General features: G+C 36.8%; 1 protein-coding gene across 6 annotated transcripts in view; it reads left to right on the top strand.

The window, feature by feature from the left end:
* The window catches only part of ACACA (acetyl-CoA carboxylase alpha), a 266,878-nt gene that overhangs the window by 46,443 nt on the left and 197,573 nt on the right, over positions 1 to 22,862 (top strand). For 4 of the 6 annotated variants that reach the window (XM_053910461.1, XM_071219350.1, XM_045182406.3 and 1 more), the window contains 2 exons: positions 6,938 to 6,984; positions 10,262 to 10,514. In XM_053910461.1, the coding sequence (XP_053766436.1) occupies positions 10,288 to 10,514 (227 nt within the window). In that variant the 5' untranslated portion in view covers positions 6,938 to 6,984; positions 10,262 to 10,287. The remainder of the gene's footprint in view (positions 1 to 6,937; positions 6,985 to 10,261; positions 10,515 to 22,862) is intronic. The other 2 variants (XM_024572899.4, XM_045182402.3) reach the window with 1 other exon arrangement.

Below are 22,862 nucleotides of genomic sequence, written 5' to 3'. Positions count from 1 at the left end.
GTCCAACCTTTTGGCGTCTCTGAGCCACACTGGAAGAAGAAGAGTTGTCTTGAGCCACACATTAAATACACAAACACTAATGAAAACTGATGAGCAGAAAAAAGGTTTTAAGTAAATTTATGATTTTTGTGTTGGGATGCATTCAAAGCCATCCTGGGCCACATGTGGCCTGCAGGGCCGAGGGTTGGACATCTCTGATAGCTTCTGAAATATAACTTCAATCAGTCCTCTTTATTTTAGCTTCATCTTTTACTTCTACTTCGAGAAAATTTTGGAGATTATGTGATATAAATTGTATTGATTCTAAGTTTCCCACAGTTGGCTTATGATTCAGTTTTCTTGAGCTTGCATAGTCATTTATCATTCTTCCATAATTTCCAAGAAAATTATCTTAGTGTTATCTCCCCTGAATATTTTGGGGGTGGGGGGTCTTTTTGTGGACTATGCCTTTAAAAAATTCCTTTACTTTGGTTTTAATGAGAATTCAGGCAGGAGCAAAGTGGGTATGTGTTCGACCCATTATCTTTATCCAAAAGTTTGGCAAGATTTCTTTAATAATTTCTTGAAAGATGCAGAAGCGTGCACCAGCTTCATCCTTGAGAAGTATTCTTATCCCTAGGCTGAGAAATTAGGAATAGGACAGATAATTATACTGTCTTATTTTCTTTGACAAACAAACAAAAACAAGAACAGTCCTGTCTGGTGTAACTCAGTGGATTGAGTGCTGGCCTGTAAACCAAAGGGTTGCCGGTTCGATTCCCAGTCTAGGGCATATGCCAGGGTTGCGGGCCTGGTCATAGGTAGGGGGCACGTGAGAGGCAACCACACATTGAGGTTTCTCTCCCTCTCTTCCTCCCTCCCTTCTCTTCTCTAAAATAAATAAATAAAATCTTTAAACAACAAAAAAACAAGAACAAACCAGAAAATATCCAGCTGACTGTTGAAGGAAATGATCTCAAGCTCTTAAAACCATTCAGATCTAGTATTTCTCATAAGTCATCATATTCTACCATCTGGGTCTTTATTCAGTGGTTCCTTCTACATGGAATGCTCCTTCCTGTCCTTCCTTGCTTATCTCCGTGGTCCTTCATTGCTAACATCTTCTCACTCCAGGAAGTCTTCCTTGATCTTTGTATTAACTATTACCACCTCTAAGTTTGGATAAAGTACCCTTGTCTTTTGTTTCCAAAGCTAGCAATTATTATACTATCATAATTGTTTATTTAGGTGTCTATAGCTACTTAGCCAGGTACCAACTCTTATTTATCATTGCATATATATCATCTATATCACTATTTGGAATACAAGTGTTTGTTATTTTAAAATTTAAAACTTTCAGGAAAAGAAAATACGGCTTAAAAAACACTTTATAACACTCTTATCGATACTGAATTTATACCAAAATCTATTCAAAAGTTCATCAATAAAATGACCAAAAAATTTAAATGAAGTTAATATGGCTTAAAAGGCAAGGAGGTGTTGTGCTACCTTGGATATTTTTATCAGTGTCTATGTAAACTGATTGTATTAGAATTGCTTGGAAAATACAGTGCCATTTGAGTTCAAGAAGATCATGTTAACTAAGTTTGATAAAGTCTGTGCTATTTTATTTAGAGATATATCTCTGAGTGAAATGTATACTAACTATTAAATGAATACATTATCTGTAATTAGCTTTATCCCAATTTCAGGAACATAGGGTACCTTCTGTAAATTTTTTGGGAACCTTCTGCAAATATTTTCAGGAGTCATCAAATAAAATTTCCAGAAAAAAATATCAATCTTCACCTGAGGATATGTTCATTGATGTTTAGAGAGCGAGAGGAAGGGAGAGAAAGAGAAAGAGACATCAATGTGAAAGAAACATCAATTGGTTTGCCTCCCAACGCACCCTGACCAGGGATTGAGCCCAAAACTTAGGTGTATGCCCTGACTGGGGATTGAACCCCTGACTTTTTGGTGTATAGGACAATATTCCAACCAAGTGGGCCACGTGACCAGGGCTATATTTTTTTTTAAAAAACAATAGAGAATTTAACATTGCCAACAGTTGGATACAATGAAGAAAATTTTTACTGTACTTTGCTGTGTATAATGTGTACTTTTTTGCCCAAATTTTTGAGGGAAAAATAAGGATGCGCATTATATGTGGGAATAATGATTACATACCATGGGTATAATAATGGGCATAATAATCCCATGTATAATGTACATAAAAATGCAGGTGCACATTATACACAGGAGCACATTATACACAGCAAAATACAATATTTGGGTAGGCAGAATATCCTACAACTGTATCTGGTGGAAGGCCTTGTTTTAGAGGTAATAAGACAGCAGCTATAGAAGCCTTCCCCAAAGGTCAACTCCATTCTTTGTCCTTTGTCTAGAGAGAGAGGTCTTAACTAATTCATGGCAAGGCTTTAGGGATCTCATACTCATATGCAAACAAAATTTTGTCACGGAAGGGTCCATAGCTTTTATCAGATTTCTATATAGTGTCTGGACCTAAGAAAGTTTATGAACCATTGGTTTAGGTACTTAATTCTCTGTACTTGCTCTCGATGAGGGCATAAAGTGGAGTGGATAGAAGAGTGAGGATTAATTGTGGCTTTTAAGACCTTGACACAATTCACAATAAGATGTTGATGTCATTGTGTATATGTAACTGATAAAAAAAGTTTACAAAATAATATTTATCCTTATAAAGCATGGTGTATTCTTAACATTCTCTATTATATTTCAGTTTTAAAATGGTGGTTGGAACCCAATAAATTGATTTCTTACTATTCTGCTTGGTGGTAACCCATAATTTGAAAAACACTGGTCTAGTGCATCATAGTTTACAAAGCCCTTTTATATACATACTCTCCGTCCTCACAGCAGATCACTCACACGTGATCTTCCCTTTGTCTTCACAGATGAGGAGGCTCAGAAACTTGTCTAAGGTTATACCTCCAGTACTTGTCAGAGTCAGGTTTGGTCTTGGGTCTTAGGCTTTGACCTCAGCTCCACTGCATCTTTGGGTACATCTGATTGAAATTACTGTTGACTCCTGAACAATGTGGGGGTTATGGGTATCGATGTCCTGTGTTGACTAGAAGTTACTAATGATATAACCAGTCAACACATATTTATATGTTCTTACAATAAAGTAAGCTAGAGAAAATATATTTATAGTATTCACTGAAAAAGATATCTGCACATAGGTGGACCTGAGCCATTCAAATATGTGGTGTTCATGGGCAAAAACTAAAAGCATTTCCCTTAAGATTAGGAATTAGACAGGAATGTCCGCTTTCACAATTCTTATTTAACATAGTACTAGATGTCCTAGCCATAGCAATCAGACAAAAAGAAGAAATAAAAGGCATCCAAATTGGAAAGAAAGAAGTTAAGACTGTCATTATTTGCAGATGACATGATAATATATAGAGAGAACCCTAAAGATTCCACTAAAAAAATGCTGATAAGTGAATTCAGTAAAGTAGCAGGATACAAAATAAATATCCAGGAATCAGTTACACTTTTATACACCAATAATGAACTATTAGAAAAGGAAACTAAGAAAACAATGCCATTTATAATTACATTAAAAAATACCTTGGAATAAATATAGCCAAGGAGGTAGAAGACCTGTGCTCAGAAAATTATAAGATATTGAAGAAGAAATTGAAGAAGGCACAAATAAGTGGAAGCGTATACCATGCTCATTCATGTAGAGGAAAAATTAACATCATTAAAATGTCCATACTGCCCTGGTCAGGTGACTCAGTTGGTTGGAACACTGTCTCATACAACAAAAAGTTTGGGGGTTCGATCCCCAGTTGGGGTGCATGTGGGAGGCAACCAATCGATGATTCTCTTCCATCTGTCTACCTGTCTCTCTTTCTGTCTCTCCCTTCCTCCCTCCTTCCCTCTTTCCCCCTTCCTGTCTCTCTGAAATCAATAAGCATATCCTCGGGTGAGGATTAAAAGAAAAGTGTCTGTACTCCCCAAAATAATCTATAGATTCAACACAATTCCTGTCAAGATACCAGTGGTGAGCCCTGGCTGGTGTAGCTCAGGGGATTGAGCACAGGCCTGTGAACCAAAGTGTTGCCGGTTCAATTCCCAGTCAGGGCACATGCCTGGGTTGCGGACCAGGTCCCCAGTAAGGGGTGCACTAGAGGCAACCACACATTGATGTTTCACTCCCTTTCTTTTTCCCTCCCTTCCCCTCTCTCTAAAAATAAATAAAATCTAAAAGAAAGGAAGAAAGAAAGAAAGATACCAATGGTGTATTTCACAGGACTACAACAAATATTCCAAAAATTTATAGGAAACCACAAAAGACCCTGAATAGCCATGGCAATCCTGAGAAAGAAGAACAAAGTTGGAGTCCATAGTAATCAAAACAGTGTGGTACTGGCATAAAAGCAGACATACAAATCAATGGAACGGATTAGAAAGCCTAGAAATAAACCCACACCTTTATGGTCAATTAATATTTGACAAAGAAGGTAAGAACATAAAAAACGATGGGGTAAAGATAGTCCATTCAGTAAATGGTTTTGGAAAATTGGACAAATACATACAAAAAAATAAGAAACTAGACCGCCTTCTTACACCATACACAAGAATAAACTCAAAATGGATTACAGACTTAAATGTTAGACTTGAAACTATAAAGGGGGTGGGCGGGGCAGAAGAGAGCAATGGGGGGAAAATTGGGACAAGTGTGATTGAACAACAGTAAAAATAAATAGATAAATAACCAAAAAATTTCTGGAAGAAAACACAGGCAGTAAAATCTCATAGTAATGTTTTTTTTCTGATACATTTCCTCAGGCAAGGGAAACAAAAAGGAAAAATAAACAAATAGGACCACATCAAACGAAAACTTTGCTCTGTTTGCCCTTTGCTCTGTTTCTCAGAGCAAAGGAAACCATCAACAACATGAATGGGAGAACATACTCGCTAGTGATATACCCGATAAGTGTTATATCTAAAATCTATAAAGAACTTACATAACTCAACACCAAGAAACCCAAAACAATCCAATTAAAAAATGGGCAAAGGACCTAAATAGATACTTCTCCAGAGAGGGTTAACAGATGGCCAATCAACATATGCAGAGATGCTCAACATCACTAATCATCGGAGAAATACAAATTAAAACCACGTTGTGATAGCACTTCACACCTGTCAGAATGGCCATCATCAATAAATCAACAAACGACTTGGCGAGGATGTGGAGAAAAGGGAATCCTCGTTCACTGTTGGTGGGAATGCAGATTTGTGTAACCACAATGGAAAACAGTATGGCTTTTCTTAAAAAAATTAAAAATGTAACTGCCTATGACCCAGCAGTTCCACTTCTGGGACTATATCTGAAGAAACCTAAAACACTGATTTGAAAGAATACATGCACCTGTATGTTCACGTAAGCATTTTTTACAATAGCCAAGATTTGGAAGCTGCCCAAGTGTCCATCAGTATACGTGTGGATAGAAAAAGCTTTGGTACATTTACACAATAGAATACTACTTGGAAATAAAAAGGAAGGAGATAATACCTTTTGCAACAGCATGGATGTACCTGGAGAGATTCATGCTAAGTGAAATAAGTCAGTCAGAGAAAGACAAATACCATATAATTTTACTCATGTGGAATCTAATGAACAAACAAAATAGAAACAAAATCATAGATACAGAGGACAGACTGACAGCTGTCAGAGGGGAGGGGGATTGACGGTCTGGCTGAAAAAGGTAAAGGGAGTAAGCAAAAAAAAAAACAAAACAAAACATCATAGACAGACGACAGGTATGGTGATTACCAGAGGGGAGGTAGAAGAGGGTAAACGGGACAATTGGTGACGAAAGGAGACTTGACTTTGGGTATTGAACACAACGCAATATACAGACAATATATTATAGAATTGTACACCTGAAACCTATATAATTTTATTAACTGTGTCACCCCAATAAATTCAATAAAACTTTAAAAACAAAAAAACAAATCCATGGCATTCAAGGATCAACTGTGCTTCCTTTTTCCTTTCTTTTCTACCCCCCTCCCACCTTTACCACAATTGTGGGGAATGATATTAGCTCAAACTACATAATTCCATAAATCTCAATTTTCCAATTAACATACCTGCACTGTCCCCAATCTAGTCACTTTCATTCAGGGTATTCTCTTAAAAGTTCTGAATTTTGCTCTCTGAGTAGTAAGTTCTTTCCTTGTTTTCTTCTCCATCCTAGACCGGGGGAACTATGTCAGTCCACTGTGGAACTTAATACTCACATCTCTGGGTCTTCAGCAGCAATTCTGGTTCAGTAGATCTGGGATGGAGTTTAGACCTACTATATATGTTTTTAAAAAGCTCCACAGGTTATCGTTTTAAGTACTCGAAGCTGAGAATTTCTACCCTGGATACATTTAAATTTCTGGGCCTAGAAGGAAACCCAGGATTTGGGAAGTAGCTAAAGACTCCTTGGTTCCTTAGAGTTTAGGGACTTAATATAATGGGAGATCTCTCCTCTCCCTGGTTTTGTGGGTGGGTATAGCCATTTGGAAACATACTCATTGCCTACCTGACTTCTACAGAATCTAGTGGTTTTCTTCTCCCTACTGCCTTCTTTTTGTGGAAATATTGGAAGTCATAGGGTTAGAACGTGTTCATCCAAGTATGCAACTGGATATCATAATCTTGGATTATTGTTTAATACTTTCATAAATAATAAAGTCTTTGAATGTGCAGTGTTTTTGATTTACAGATTTGAAAAAATAGTTAAATAACTGAACTTTATGCTTCAAGTTAAATAACAGATTTGACCAGAAAAATCATACTTTGAGCATTATTAGTTTTATATTATGCTGAGTAAAAGTTATTGATCAAATTTGAGTTTCCTTAAAGAAAATTCTTCAAATCTCTCTCCCTTTCTCTTTTCAGTTCTTTTTGGAAGTGGATATCTGCTCAGACAGTAAGAGTCATAAGAGGTCAGTTACAAATAATGCTCCTTCACGTGTTCAGTGTGATAAAATTTATGCTCATGTGCTAAAATACTAAACTGTAGGCTTTTATGTTAAAAGTTGCCTTCCTCAAATGAATATAGGCAGGTTTGGGGGGAATGACTTGAGTAAATGAGTCTGACAGTGGTAGTATTCCACCACCTTTTCTCTTTAATTCAGGACTAGAATCAGTGGAAGTGGGACAGGCTGTGGAATAGCTTCTAGAGTGTCTGGACAGCTATTCAGTGATTTTCCATACATGACCTCTCTTCTCTGGTGGTTTATAGGCTCGTGTACCTGGGAATACCATTGAGCAGAGTTGCTGGTTGGTGGACAGGCTGTTTAGCTGTTGACACTGAGCTGCTTCCATTCTTTGCAACCCTAGAGGGAAGGCTGCCTTCATGTTCTTCTTAGCTAGGAAAGAAAAGTTTGAAGTTGACCTTTTGGAACCTTTCATTTATTAGTCAATCCTTCCTTTTTCTTCTCCGATGGAATCAGAGAAATGCTTCTTTCTCATGAATTTTATATTTTAGTGTAGTCACCTGAGTTTGGTCAGACTATAAGGTAGAATGTGGCCCTGAGTACCTTACTTATTTCTCTTGTGAAGAAGGCAGCCATTATTTTCTGTTAGCTGAAATGGACTTTTATGGATGTGTTATTCTTAAACTTGACTATGCACTGCTCTAAAATGTGAAAGACTTAGGCTTTTTGCTGCTGCACCTTTTGGTGGTTGGAGTGGTCAGTCTGTTAGAACTCCTCCTTCCCTTGCTTCCTCCTTCTCTCCCTTTTTACCATCCTTTCTTTCCCTGCCCCCCCCTTTTTAAATGATGTCGTTTTATTAAGGTTGTGGAAGTGAACCTCTTTATAAAATTTGGATACATTAAAATCTTTTTTGTTTTTTAAGGAAACCTAATTTTCCAAGGGAGAAAGAAATGTATAGAAAATTTAGATGTCAAGTTTGCATGATATTTTTATATTTGATTTTAGTTTTAAGCATAAAAGTTAGCTTAAGTAATCTCCAACTCACTTTTTTAAATATTGATTTAGAGAGTGAGGAAGGAAGGAGAGAAAACAAAACATTGATTGGCTCTTCTACTTATTTATGCATCTATTAGTTGATTCTTATATGTGCTCTGACTGGGGATCGAACTCCCAACCTTTGTATATCAGGACGACACTCTAACCAACTGAGCTACCTGGCCAGGGCAACTCACTTTTAAGAAATGTCTGTAGGGCCCTGGCTGATGTGGCTCAGTGGATTGAGCACTGGCCTGTGAACCAATGGGTTGCTGGTTTGATTCCCAGTCAGGGCGCATGCCTGGGTTGCAGTCCAGGACCCTGGTGGGGGGCATGTGAGAGGCAACCACACGGATGTCTCTCTCCTTCTCTTTCTCCCTCTAGAAAAATAAATAAATAAATAAAATCTTTAAAAAAATGTCTGTAGGTATTTTTTCATTCTTGGAAATTTGTTATTACTACTTCATTTTTTCAGCACAATGGTTCTCAAACTTTAGTAGGACTTGATAAAGTATAGATTGCTGGGCCCCATCCTGTAGGTGCTGATACAGTTAGTTGATATGTGGTAGGGTCCAAGAATTTGTACTTTTAAGGGGTTCCTAGGTAATATTGCTCTGGGTCTGGGGAACCACATTTTGAGAACCACTGTTCTAGGGTTACAAATACTGTTTTATCTTTATAAATGAATAAGCCCTGCCCTGGCTGGTGTGGCTCATTGGATTGAGCACCAGCCTGCGAACCAAAAGGTTGCCGGTTCAATTCCTGGTCAGGGCATTAGCCTGGGTTGGGGGCCAGGTCCCCAGTTAGGGGTGTGTGAGAAACAACCCATCAATGTATCTCACATATCGATGTTTCTCTCTGTCTCTTTCTCCCATCCCCTCTCACTAAAAGTAAATAAAATCTTTTTAAAAAGTGAAAAAAAAAGAAAAGCCCTGGCTGGTATGGCTCAGTGGATTGAGTGCTGGCCTGCAAACCAAAGGGTTATTGGTTCAGTTCCCAGTCAGGGCACATGCCTAGGTTGCAGGCCAGATCAAGTCCCCAGTAAGGGGCGTGTGAGAAGCAACCACACATTGGTGTTTCTCTCCTTTCTCCCTCCCTTCCCCTCTGTCTAAAATAAGTAAATAAAATCTTTAAAAAAAAGAATAAGCTCTGATTCACAAATTACAATATACAAAAATAATGGTTAATGTATAATTTTAACATGTTTAGAGGTAATTCCTAAACATTTTTTCCTAAATCTTGATGTCAAAGAACATTGCTTTTTTATACCTCAAACTGGTTTACAGCATATGAAATTTATTAATAAATTTCTTATTGTGTGTTGACATATTAAGTCTTAGAGCATCTGAAAATCAAGATTGGAAATCATTACTTTCTGAATTAAAATTGTTGGTTAGGCCATAAGCTGTTTAATAGTCAGTTGATGTGTAGTTTTAAAATTTTTGTGTAGGAATTTTGGAATGACAGAATAGATTTATAGATTTTAATTTGATAGTAGATTCACTTTCTTCCTATCAGTGTCAGCATATCAGAGCCAAAAGCAGACATTTTTGGGGTGAATTAAATATTTAAGAAAAATCTCATAGGGAAAAGTAAAGGTTCTTTTTTTTAAGTTAAAAAATACCTGTCCAGAGTTTGCTTTAAAGTAAACCATATGTGTGTGTGTGTGTGTGTGTACACACATATATATATAGTATATCTTATGGTATGTATACTTATACATATATAAATATTTCATGTATATAGCTATACATAAATGTCCTTGTATAAAATCCATAGCCTCTCACAGTACAGTATTTGGAACTGGATGTTAGTTATGTAGTTTACTGTAAACACCAAGTTTTTAATGAACACCACTCTTCCCAAACTCTTACTACATTCTCACCAATACTAATAACTGAAGTTACAATATTAGAACAAGCAGCTTTGACCTACTGGAAAAGTTTCTAATTATCTTTTGAACATCACCAAATTGGTAAAGAGATTGGGAATGACTTAAAGTTTCTTAGGAAGATTTCTTTGAGGAAAAGGAAATGATTTTAAATTTTTTAGGTAGAGTTACCATGATCTGAATTTTCCTCCTTTGTGAAAAACAAAGGCCCTGAAATAGGATAGCCAAGGAAACGAATTCTCAAACTCTACCTTGCTTCCAAGTACAAGCTGTGGTGTATTAGGTATAACCTGTGGCTATCCTCAGACATAGGTTATTATCCATAACCCGCTTACTCACTCTTCATTTTTTCCATAGCTCTGAGAGCCCATTTTGAAGACATAATGGATGAACCATCCCACTTGACCAAACCTTTGGAGCTGAACCAGCACTCCCGATTCATAATTGGTTCTGTGTCTGAAGATAACTCAGAGGATGAGATCAGCAACCTGATGAAGCTAGACCTACTGGAGGAGAAGGAAGGTTCTCTGTCACCAGCTTCTGTCAGCTCAGATACACTCTCTGATGTGGGCATCTCTGGCCTACAGGATGGCTTGGCCTTACATGTGAGGTGAGAGAGAAGTTTAATGTTTTACTTATTTTAATCTGTTGTTTTGGTTTCACTGAATTTGTTCCGAAAAGAACAAGAATAACTTTAGGCAATATTGTTTCACTTTTTCCTTTGTCACTAGTCTTAAAGCTTTGATGAGTAAGTGGAAAATGATGTATTTTGTCTGGAGTACAGTTTTTGAAAGTATCTTTCCCTAAATGTTCTTTCAACCTTTGTGGTTCTTCAACGTAGTAGGTCTTTTACTGAGATCTAGAGAATAAAGTTAGATTGAGGAATTTTGGTTTCTTTCCCACTCTGACTACCATCATTGTAACTATCTTGATGATTGATAGGACTTTTGCAAGGGTGGGCAAATTTGTAGTAATCTTTTTTTGAAATGCTTCGTCATGTCAGGAAGTTATATTTTATTTCTGGCAGGGCCAGTAGTCAATAAAGAGCTGTGGTAGGAACCAAGGGGTTGTTAATAGAGTTTTCTTTTTTCTCTAGAAACACAATTCTCTATATGTAATTGAGAATGTCAGTAAATAGTAACACTGTAGTATTCTTATTTGTTGTTGTTTGACCTGTGTGTGATATACTAACCTTTGGTCATTTGCTTTGCATGTCTTGTATGAAAGATTCTAGATTAGTGGTTCTTGGTTCTCACTGTACATCAGAATCATTTGGGGAGCCTTAAGAAATGAGCTTCTGCCCTGGCTGTGGCTCAGTGGATTGAGCCAGGCAGTGAACCAAAGGGTCGCTGGTTCGATTCCCAGTCAGGGCACGTGCCTAGTTGTGGGCCAGGTCCCCAGTTGGGGGTGCATGAAAGGCAACCAAACATTGATGTTTCTCTCCCTCTCTTTTTTTCCCTCCCTTCCCCTTTCTCTAAAAATAAATAAATAAAATCTTTAAAAAAAAAAAAAAAAGGAAATGAGTCCCATCACCACAGATTTGATTCATTTGCTAATGTCTTGGCTTGGAGCTGGGGCAGTTTTTTTTAAAGTTCTCCAGGTAATTCTAATATACAGCCAGGTCTACCTAGATAAACATAAATTAGGGTAGGTATTGCTGTTGTTCTTATCTTGGTGCTTCTGCTATTGATGGATTATAAAATAATTCAGCTCCTTTTTATATAGACTCCTTTTACTAGACTCTAATCTAGTAAGAGCCCCTACTGGATCTCGCTGAGTGTGACTGTCCTGCCTTAAGGTTCTTCCTGGGGCTTTGGGATCTTTGCTTCTTAAGATTTTATTTAGTCATTTCTAGAAAGAAGGAAAGGGAGGGAGAAGGAGAGGGAGAGAAACATCAGTGTGTGAGAGATACATCAATTAGTTGCCCCTCGCCCACCCCCAGCCGGGGGCCTGGTACACAGCCCAGACATGTGCCCTGACTGGGGATTGAACCAGCGACCTTTTAGTTCGCAGACCAATGCTTAACCCACTGAACCACACCAGCCAGGGCTAGATAATGATATTATAACAAGGCAGTTTGTAGTTGCTTAGTTATTGCCAATTCATTCTCAAAGTTGATGGCTCTTATTGCCAAGACTGTGTTGTCAGTGCTATGCATGCCTGAGAATTTGTTTGCAGGCCCTACTGTTGCAAACTCATGCTCATAGTTTGTGGAGAAGCTATGGATTGAAGTGTGGTCAGCGACCTGGGAAGGAGACAGTGCCAATTCCCACTCACTCTTCAGCTATCTAATATTTCAAAATAAAACAAAGTTTCATTGATCCATTTCTTAAGTCACTTGTGAATATCATGTCCTTGAGGATAATTTAAATGGATTCAAATTTATCTGATATTGGAGAGAACTCTTCTGACACCTGCCACCAATTAGGTATGTGACCACACCAATTTGTGGTACCTCTTTGGACCCATTTTCCTCATCTATAAAAATGAGTATATTGGTTCATATACTCCTTTTTACTCTTTGAACTCAAAGTTAAGTAGAGACCGGTTTAGCTTCTTGAGGAAATAGCCTAATCCTTCACAGATGAAATAGATTAAATGGACAGGTACATCCCTAAGAGATGTTAACTGGAGGTTACCTAAAACCAAGTGAAGTCATTGCCATAATATAGGATGAGAACTGGCCTCTCAAGTTTAGGGCTTGGTTTTAGGTGCTAAATGAGAATTCTGTGGGAATGATGGATAGGGTGGAATAGAAAATAGGTTTTTCCAAAATGGGGATGACTTGCGTCACATATTCTCTAGAGTACCAACGAAAGACTGGATGAGTCATTTTCTATGCTTTATGACCCAAACATCTGAAAAGTAACAGTCCAAGAAAGTTATAGCTTATGGGAATATTCAACTGTGCTTTTTATTTGTAGATAAGATTAGCTAGGGGTTGATATATCAGCTGGGTTGATATATTTCTGAACTTCATTATTAATATTTAATTGAACATTTGAAAAGAAAGACCATTTAAGAATGAGTGTGGGCATGTTAATTTTTATAACTAACGTATGATTTCGTGGCATATAATAAAGCCACTTAGTTGTATGGATATTGACATTTACTCTGCCCCTTGTGGGAGGCCACTTGAGGGCAGATTGTTCTGCATACTTACAATGCATTCCAAATCCAGATCACTCCATGCTGTCAACCAAAGATTGTAATCAGTTTTGTCAACTGGTATGCTGAATTCCTGGTTGAGGTCCAGTTGGAATCACATTAGTCCCACAGTTGGGTATTTTACCTCTTAAGGTATATGATTTCTTTAACCCTTTTTTAATCCTATAATTCATTCATGTTATAGTATTTGACACTCCATCTCAGTTTTCTCTTAAACTTCTTAAAATATATACTTATAATATCAAGTGGTCAACATTTTATGCTTAGCAAGCATGTTTAGATAATGACTTCATTTGAAAATAATCTGTAATTGCTGTTATTTGTATATACATAAATATAAACTTTTCTGTCGCTGGGGTTTAAGACAAGTAGTTGCTGCTTTGGAAGGAGAGAGTGATTAAGTTCATTCAGAAAGAGCTCCTTAAAGGTGAGTTACCTTCCTATCTCCTTTCTGGTCTAGAAAGAAAAATACTTCACTTTTGGTATTTCCTAAAATTCATGGTTATAAAAAAAATCATGTAAGACCTTCATCCATAGGAAATAATGGTGATGAGGTGAGATTCAGAGAGAATGTGGGAATGGCTTTCAGCTTCTGCTCCCATTGGGTCAAAAGGGAAGTTAAGAAGACAAGAGTAGTGACATGATTTGATCAAAAGCTATAAAGGACAGGGCTTTTTAGTGTTAACTTTCTTTGCTTGTGTTTGACCTGGAAAGAAACAAGGATTCTCTTTCCTTTTTAGTGTTTCACTTTAAACTCTTGATTTTGAAGTCATTTCATTTAAATCTAGTGATGGAGGGTAAACTTAAATAATAACTGCAAAAGCTTTTGGAAACATAAAATGTGCCATACTAGTGCATGTTATTACTTATTAGGGAGGAGCCCTTTTGTGAGATAAAAATTTTGGACTGGGAAAACCTCTTTAAGTCTTTTGCAAATTAGAGCTTAGAACTTGGAAGTTTAGATTTGAAAAGCTTTTGATTACAGCAAACATATTCTGTCAATGTTATAATTCAAATGTTGCCCATAGAAATGTCCATACCTGTAGAGGATTTTTATGAGTTTATTTGAACCAAAGCTGACAACAGTTGCCAGGAAGCAATATCTGAAATGCTCCAATGAGTGACAGTTTCACAGGGTTTTTTAAAATGCATTTGAAATTAAGGAGGGAAGTAAGAAAGATTACATGAGGGTGGGAGGAAGTGGTGGTTGAGGAGGATTGGATTAAAAGATGCTTAACAAGAATATGTGCTTTCTTAAGGGTGATTGCATGTATTTGTAAAGGTATATTAACCTAGATTCACAGACAGTGGACAGGGCTTGCTTATGGCAAAGATAGACCTTTTACTAAAAAAGTTGTATGCCTGGGACAGGACTACCCCACCATGACCTGCCCAGTTAGGATTTATGATCAGATCACCCAGAGAGGTTACTCTCCATAGAACCCTTTTTTGCCCACAAGAATAACCATTACTGAGAAGATAGGAAATTTCATTTCTCCATTCTGTCTTTTGGCTCATCTCTTTCAATTTCTAATAGGGGAAATAAATAATAAAACTTACTCTAGTTTTGAGTTTATATTTTGGCTTTACTTAGTGGTTGGCCTGTAAGAGTTTTCTTATGTTTTGACTTTCTTAGCATTTCTCATTTAGCCTCCTTGGAGGAGCCCCAACAGCTCTTCCAACTCTATTCTCAAAGCTCCTTCCTTGAGGTTTCCAGTTGCTATGGTGCCTCAGAAGTGAGTAGACAGAGAAGGACATTATGAGATCTGCAACTGGGTACTCTTTTGCTGAGGACAATAGTTTTTTCTATCTCCAACTCACTCCTTTCCATTCAGAAATCAGAAGCTGTCAGTGTATGTATTACAGTCTCCAGAGTTTATTCTGTAAATCTACCTAATTTTAGAAATGAAATTATGAATGTTGTAAGTAGGTCTCAGAACAATGTTTATTTTATGTGATGCATTCATTTCCCCCTTTTTTCTTTCTGTTAACATAAATTTACAAGTGAAGTTTGCATTTACTGCTTAAAATTTTAAGAAATTATTACATGTATAAAAAAGTTGGATCCAAAATGTATAAAGATCCAAAAAATATAAAGAAAGAAATAAAACAGAATATAATCATTCATTGATAACTGCTGTTAATATTTGATATGCTTCCTTTTAGTGTTTTATACCCATTAAGGATAAATTTAATTAAAGAATATATACACAGATGATGTTATGGTGACTATAAAACTCTGTTTCCTGCTTTTTTCACATAACATTTTTCATGCCATTAAAAATATTTTATAAACTTAATTTTTTAATTTAGTTTTTTATTTTGAAATAATTTTAGAAGAATTGACAAAGTTACCGCAAAGAGTTCCTGTGTATCCTTCACTCAGCTTTCCCTAAAATTAACACAGTATGTTTATCTAGAATTGCCAGATTTAGCAAATAAAAATATAGGACTCCCAGTTAATTTTGAATTTCAGATAAACAGTGAGTGATTTTTAATATAAAAAATTAAATACTGCAGGTACTGCATGAGACATACTTATTAAAAAATATATGATTGTCTAAACACTATGCTGTATACCTGAAACTTAATTATTGGTCTTCTGCAAGTCTTATTAGCTTCCTCTTCTCTTCATATGCTACACTCGCTCCCTTGACCTGTCTTAATGTGAATATCCATAGCAACATTATTCATAATAGCCACAAAGTGGAAACAATACAGTATCCCTAGACTGATGAATGAATAAGCAAAATATGTTTTGTTCATACAATGGAAAATTATTTGGCCATAAAAAGAAATGTATACTCCGACACCAAATGCACATGCTAAGTAAAAGAAGCCAGTCGTAAAAGACCATATATTATATAATTTCATTCATATGAAATGTCCAGAACAGGCAAATCTGTAAAGACAGATTTTAGGGCAATGAAAGTGTTCCGAAACTGATTGTGATGATGGTTCACAACTATGTGAATATAGTAAAAAAACATTGAATTATGTACTTTAAATGGCTGAAATAAATGGTGTGTGAATTATATCTCAAGAAGGTTATTAAAAATTTTTAAAAATGAGTTTAGCAAGGTCAGAGGCTATACGATCCACATACAAAAAATCAGTTGTATTTCTATACACTAGGTAGAAATGAACAAGTAAATAATGAAATTAATTTCATTCACAATGGCATCAAAAAGTGTAAAATACTTGGGAATAAATTTAACAAAAAAGTGTAAGACTTGTACATTAAAAATTATAGGACATTGGTGAATGAAATTAAAGAGCTAAATATGGGGTGGGGCAAAAGTACGTTTATAGTTGTAAGTATGCCAAACAGAATTTATTCTTGCTTTATTTATTAATTATTGTACTATTTTCCATATGAACAACTGTAAACCTACGTTTGCCCCACCCTGTAAGTGGAGAGACAGTCTGTGTTCAGAGTTTGGAAAACTCAATATTGTCAAGATGGCGATTTTCCCTAAATAGATTTATAAATTAACGGTCCATTTAAAAATTAGCAGGCTTTTTTTTTTTTTTTTGTCTTTCTAGAATTTGGTAACTTGATCCTAAAATTTACATGGAAACCCAAAGGATTCAGAATAGACAAGACAATTTTAGAAAAGGAGAGCAAAGTGGGAAGAGTTATACTCCCTGATTTCAAAACCTAGTTATCAAGGCCATAGTTATCAAGGCCCTGTGGCATTGCTGCAGGGATAGGCATATATATCAGTGGATCAGAAGTTAGAGTCCAGAACTAAACATTTTTATATATATGGTCAATTGATTTTCAAAAGAGGTACGTCCTTGATTCAAGATTTCTCTGCTTGGAAAAGCCCCAGTGTAAGACAATCTCTTACAGTGTGTGCTGCAGTATAACTCAGACTGCACTGCAATCAAGCCAGCCAATGCATCACTGTCTGCTGGATAAACTGCTACGTCATTCTTGGTGCTTGGCATGTTACAATGCTGGGATCAGTGTGGGCTTCTAGTTGGATTTTGTGCCAGGTATGTGTCTCCTTTGGACACTTTATGGTAGATTAAGATGGGGATGCTTTGAATTTGGAGAAATGAATGTGTGGCTTTTTATTTCTTGTGTTCTAGTATTACATAAGGATTGTGAGCAGCATCCATAAAAGATTAGAAAACTCTAGCTTTGTTTTTGGATCTGGGTGTGCTGTGTTAGTGTTTAATTGTTTTAGAAAGATCCCTTTGGTAAAAGAAAGCACAAACTTCATTATTGAGTGTGCCTGTTTGGTATATTTTTCTGTTATAATAGAGTGCAAAATAGCCTGCTTTATTCTATAGTCAATGCTTTATTTGGTTTTTGAATGTTCAATTTATATAATAAAGGCAGAGAGTGATTCTCTTTTGGGAACTGCCTGCATCTGGAGACAGATGTGTGTAAAACTGAGTTCCTTCTACATCTGTGGTCACTATCGTTGTTCTGAACAAAGGCCTTTGTGCTCTATTTTGAGACACGTTATTCTGAAGAGACATAAAGATAGGAGGGAGCCTCTGCGTCAGCATGGTTCTTTAAAGGAAAAAGTAAACTCGACTAACTTTGTCAGGCATCAGCATATTATAGAAGGAATGATACAAAGTGGTACAGACCAGAAAACAACCCAAGACATCCATTTTCTGTGATGGCTGGTGGTCATGTTGAGTGTCGTGAGTCTTTTCAACTTGGGTCACCCGAATGTCCGAAGATTGAGGTTTGTCTTAATCATTTTATCTTCAATTTCACTGTTCATCTTCTATCTGGGTTCCAGGCCATTTGTGTACTTCTGTTTTGGAGGGTTATTGTAGAACATTAATAGGTTCTCAGTGTAGTTGGCATCAGACTATTAACTATTGCTACCCAGCATTTTGGGGAGAATTTTTCTATTGTGCATGAATCAGGTTAGATATGACTCTGGTGAATTATACCATACCTGAGATCTTGTGTCAGGAAGTTGTGATTCTATAGATTCTAGCTTTTGGAGTCTTTTCTCCCATTACAAGGCAACAATATCATGGAGATCTGCTTAATTAAAAGCTAAAACAAGAATATGTTGTTGTATAACGTAAGCCACTATTTATTTATTTAAATGACCTGTCCATCTGTGGCAAATTTGCTTCCATAGCAATAAATATGTCCTAGGAGCCTTTCCAGGCAGGCTTTTACTTCCCTGCTTAAATTGGGTTACACCTCTGTGTCTAAAATATTTGTCTGGGCTCCTTTTTTCTTTCAAGGATTTTATCCACATGTCTATATACCATTTGTACCAGCTCCATTCTTATTCTCAAGTTTTAGTGAATAAAATCTTAGATTTCATTGTTTTTAAAGAGGTTTTGTATGTGTACCTGCGTGTCAATATTCTGGCCTAAAAATTAGAATTGTGGCTCCCACTCTATACAGAGTTCTCTATTAGTGGCATGTTTTGTCTCTTGTGTTTTTTTTTTTTTCTTTTTACCGCCTGACCTGCTTTCCCCTCTCTTTCAGTCTGATACTCAGTATTATTTGTTTTGATTGGGTCCCAGAAATTACTTACCTAGGCTGGGCTGTCTTCCTCCCTCTGGATTTCCTGACCCCATTATTTTCTTGGCTTAGTTGTCCTTGTAAACTTGGTCTTCTTTTTTGCCCTGGGCCTCCCTGTCATGTGCTCCTGGCAGCCAGGAGAGGCTGTGGAGCTTTTCTCTGGTGACTGTCAGAAGAAAGTGACCCTTGTTGAAACGTGTTTGCTGCGACTAATGCAGAGTACTAAGATCTGTTTTCTAGTTTTACAAGCTTTTATATTTCTCCCCCTCTCCTCTCAGTCCTCTTAAGAAAGCAGCTAACTCTAGGTGTTAGCCAAATGTAGGGGAATATTTCAAAAAGGAGGAAAAGTGGGGAAATAGGGAAATTGGGGACAAAGTGGACAAAAAGACTGTAGTTTGAGGCCATCAGGAATACTCTAGTCTGACTGAAGCAGGGCCAAGAAGTAGGCAGAAAGCACAGTATCTCCTGTCCTCCTGGGTTTTAAGCACCTGCAACAGGAGGACGAGCTGCGGCTTGTGTTTACAAGGCTGAAATCTGAAGAAAAAGCTTCCATTCGTTTGTCATCGTGATATGGAGGGTTCTGCAGAGGAAAATAAGGAGATGAGATATTACATGCTTCAAAGGTAAGTTTTAGGGTGCCACATTTAGGCAACATATACCTTTAAAAAACAGTAAGACATTGGAGTTAAGCCCTAGAATTTATGGCAAATTTGATTTGATAATGTTTTGTATCTAAGAAAATTTTTTTCCAAGAAAGTGAATAAAAATTCTCATATTTGATTCTGGATTTCTCAAACTTTTTTTTTAACATTCAGAATTTGAACCAAAGATATCTGAGCCCATGTGTGATAGTTGTAGTTATGTTGAAAACAAGCACCCCTGTGCAGATCTTGCTGTGCTGTTATTTCATTAAGGGATCTCACTCAGTCTGCGCCAAATTTGCTCACTGGATTTGGCTGGTTTTTCAAGAGTAAAGTCTCTTCAACTCTCGTGAAGGTAGGCATCACTTCTGTGTAGGATGTAGCATCCCTGTTGAAGGTACTTTAAAACTTTTTTAGAATGTGTCTCTGGGACTGCAAAAGGTACCTGCTGCAATTGTCCTGGCCCGTGACCTTGTGCAGCCAGACTGGAGTTGTGAAGGATGCCAAGCTCACTTGCCCTGGCATCTTCCTTCTTCCTGCCGAGAACTCAGGCAGAGGAGGAAATGAGTCAGGCTTCTTGGCCTTCCTTGGGCCTCTTGCAGTTCTGTTCCCCTTCAGCAGAGGGCTGACATAAAAGACCTGAATGATTTGCTTGATAACAGTACCTCAGGGTCCCTCTATTATCTTCTATGTTTGTGTGCTTGTTTTTGCAGTCTTGAGAGGGTTTTATTTTTTAAATTTCATGAAAATTAAGCTGGATTTTGGCAAAAGCAAAAAACATGCAAAAACACTGAGTTGGTAAAATTAGTCTTTAGAACAATCATCCTTTTTCTTTTCATTTGCCTCTTCTGCCCTTTTGAGGGAATACCAAGTGAAACTTCACTAAGAGTCAAATAAGTAAAAAGCAACTGATTTTATACACACACACAGACATAATATATATCACACATTATGTCTATGATATATATCACATATGATATATATGAGATGATGTATGTCACATGGTAATACCCTATATGATATACACAATATATGGCATATAATATATGCCATATATTACATATATGATATATAAAATCAGAATGGTTTACATATGTGTGTGTGACAAACATATGTATAACATTGTTTTGTTTTATATGTGTAAAACAAGCATATATGTATATATATAAAGAAAACATACCCATATATTTTTATATATTATACACACAAAGTTTTATTTTGTTTTTCTGTTGTTAAATACAATGGGTGATCTGTCCATTTTTCCAAGAATGCATTCCTCCTGAAGCAGTCTGTCTTCCAATTTGAGCAGTCATCTAGGGAATTCCCTTCTCATCTGTGTTGGGTCCTCTGTTTCTTGAATCCCTTGTCTTCCTTCTTCTTGGCTTATTCCATCCTTTTAGAAGACAACATTCTTTAATAGCTTCCCAACAAAAGGTAGGTGAGAGGTGAAGATTTTGAGATCCATTGTCTTTCTGAATTATTGATTAAATCTCACGACCAATTCCTTCTCCACCTTAATTTTTATCAGTATAGACTTGGCTTCCCTTTTTGCCTTATACTCAATCAAGTCCTTACTAATTCTAGGTTTATATCTCCTCTGTTTCTTCCCTCCCTCCTTAATTAACAAAAAGCTGACCTTTGAGGAGCATGCGTGTGTTTAACTTTAGCTGTATAGAATTATATAACCATTGGTTCATGGCACACTCATTGGTCCATGTATGGCCCACTATTATTTGTTTATTTGCTTAGTTATTTAAAAAATATAATATAGAAAGAATTGGAAATCTACCACCTTAAAACAAGGGTAGGTCCTTTGTGGGCATCACCTACATTCAATTATATGGTCTCTTCTTGACCCTTCTCCCTGCCTCCCCCACCCAGATAATCAATTTTCTTAATCACATACTTATCACATTCTTTTGTTTTCCTGTTTATATAGTTTTAATGTATCTTATGTATCTCTTAATAAGAGTGGGTGTATTTTAGTTGTTTTTAACTTCATGATTTGTTTTTAATTTTATAATCTGTGTAGTCTACTATATAATATATTTGGACTTCTTATATATTAATTGTATATCTAGACACTTGACTAAGGTCTGTTATTTCTAATACTTTGCAGAATCTTCTGTGTTTTCCATGTAAATGATCATATCATTCCCAAATAATGACAATTCCTCCTTTGCAATCCTAATGCCTCTAATTTTTTATCCATTTTATTGCATGTGTTAGGAAATCTAACATGGGTTTTTTTTATGGATTTTCTAAAATTAAACCATCTTTGTATTCCTGGGACAAACTCAACTTGGTTATGGAGTAACATATTTTTTACTAATAGTTGCTCATCCTTACACTAATACCCTACTATTTAGATTATTTTGTTTAGGAATTTTGCATTTGTAGTCAAGAATAAAATGGACCTGAATTTTTACCTTCATATAACATCTTTGCCTGGTTTTACATCAGTGTTCTCTAGCTTGGGAGTTTTATTTCTTTTTCTGTGGTCTAGAAGTTTGGTAGACTACTGTACTTGAAAGTTTGATAGAACTTATCTTTTAAAACCATCTGGACCTGGTATTTTCTTCTTTTTTTTAAAAAAGATTTTATTTCTCTTTAGAGAGAGGGGAAGAGGGAGAGAAAGAGAGGATGAGAAACATCAATGTGAGAGAGAAACATTGATTGGCTGCTTCTCATACATGCCCCAACTGCAGACCAAACCTGCACAACTAGGCATATGCCCTGACTGGGAATCGAGCCACCAACCTTTTGCTTTGTGGGACAATGCCCAGCCAACTGAGCCACACTGGTCAGAGCTGGACCTGATATTTTCTTTGTGGGACAATTTTAATCATGTTCTTTTATCTTGAAAAGTTAAATTACTGCAGCAGTATCAAAGTTAGAGTGTAGGAGAAAGGAAGAAAAGATAAAAATAGAAGAAAATAGCTGTCTATTAAACTCTGTATGAAAGACCTTATTCATGTCCATTATCTCATGGAATCCTCAATATACCCACTCAGAGGGTCTATCAAGGTCCAGTCAAGGAAAGAGAAACTGCATTAGGTATTACGATGAACAGGACATTCAACAGTGAGAGTTGATTACTTGCATGTTAGAAGAATAAAAGAACAAAAAAAGGATTTTGAGGCAACCCAGACTTAATACCTATAGAAAGCAGTTACCACCCCTAGGCCTGGGAGGACAAAAAGGAAGTGGTGGGAACTTGGAGGAGGACCCTGGGGGCTGGTGCTTGGACCACTTAGAGCAAGCTTTAAGTAGCTCGTACCCAGATCCCTGAGGAGGAGACCTGGCCCGACAGGTGGTTTAGGCCGAGGCAGAGTAGCCAGAGGAGGAGTGGGCATGACTAGGCCTTACTGACTGCCAAGGAGCCACAACCTGCTGCTCCTGGTACCCTTAAGGGAATGCATTAGGATTCCTCCTCAGAATATCAGAAGATGCTAGAAGTTAGCATTAACTCTCTGTTACTGTGGAGCAATACTGGTAATAGCTGGAAAGTATGAAAGAAGTCTCTTTTTATTTTATCCCTCTGTCTTCCCATTGGCAGAACTGAACAGTTTTGCAGACGCTTAGCCCTCTTTTCACAGAGCAGAGCATAAAAGAGTGGGCTTGGAGCTGAGAG

Source organism: Desmodus rotundus, chromosome 9 (assembly GCF_022682495.2).
Source record: "Desmodus rotundus isolate HL8 chromosome 9, HLdesRot8A.1, whole genome shotgun sequence".
In the NCBI taxonomy this organism is placed as follows: domain Eukaryota; kingdom Metazoa; phylum Chordata; class Mammalia; order Chiroptera; family Phyllostomidae; genus Desmodus; species Desmodus rotundus.
This window is presented reverse-complemented; position numbering and strand designations above follow the sequence as displayed.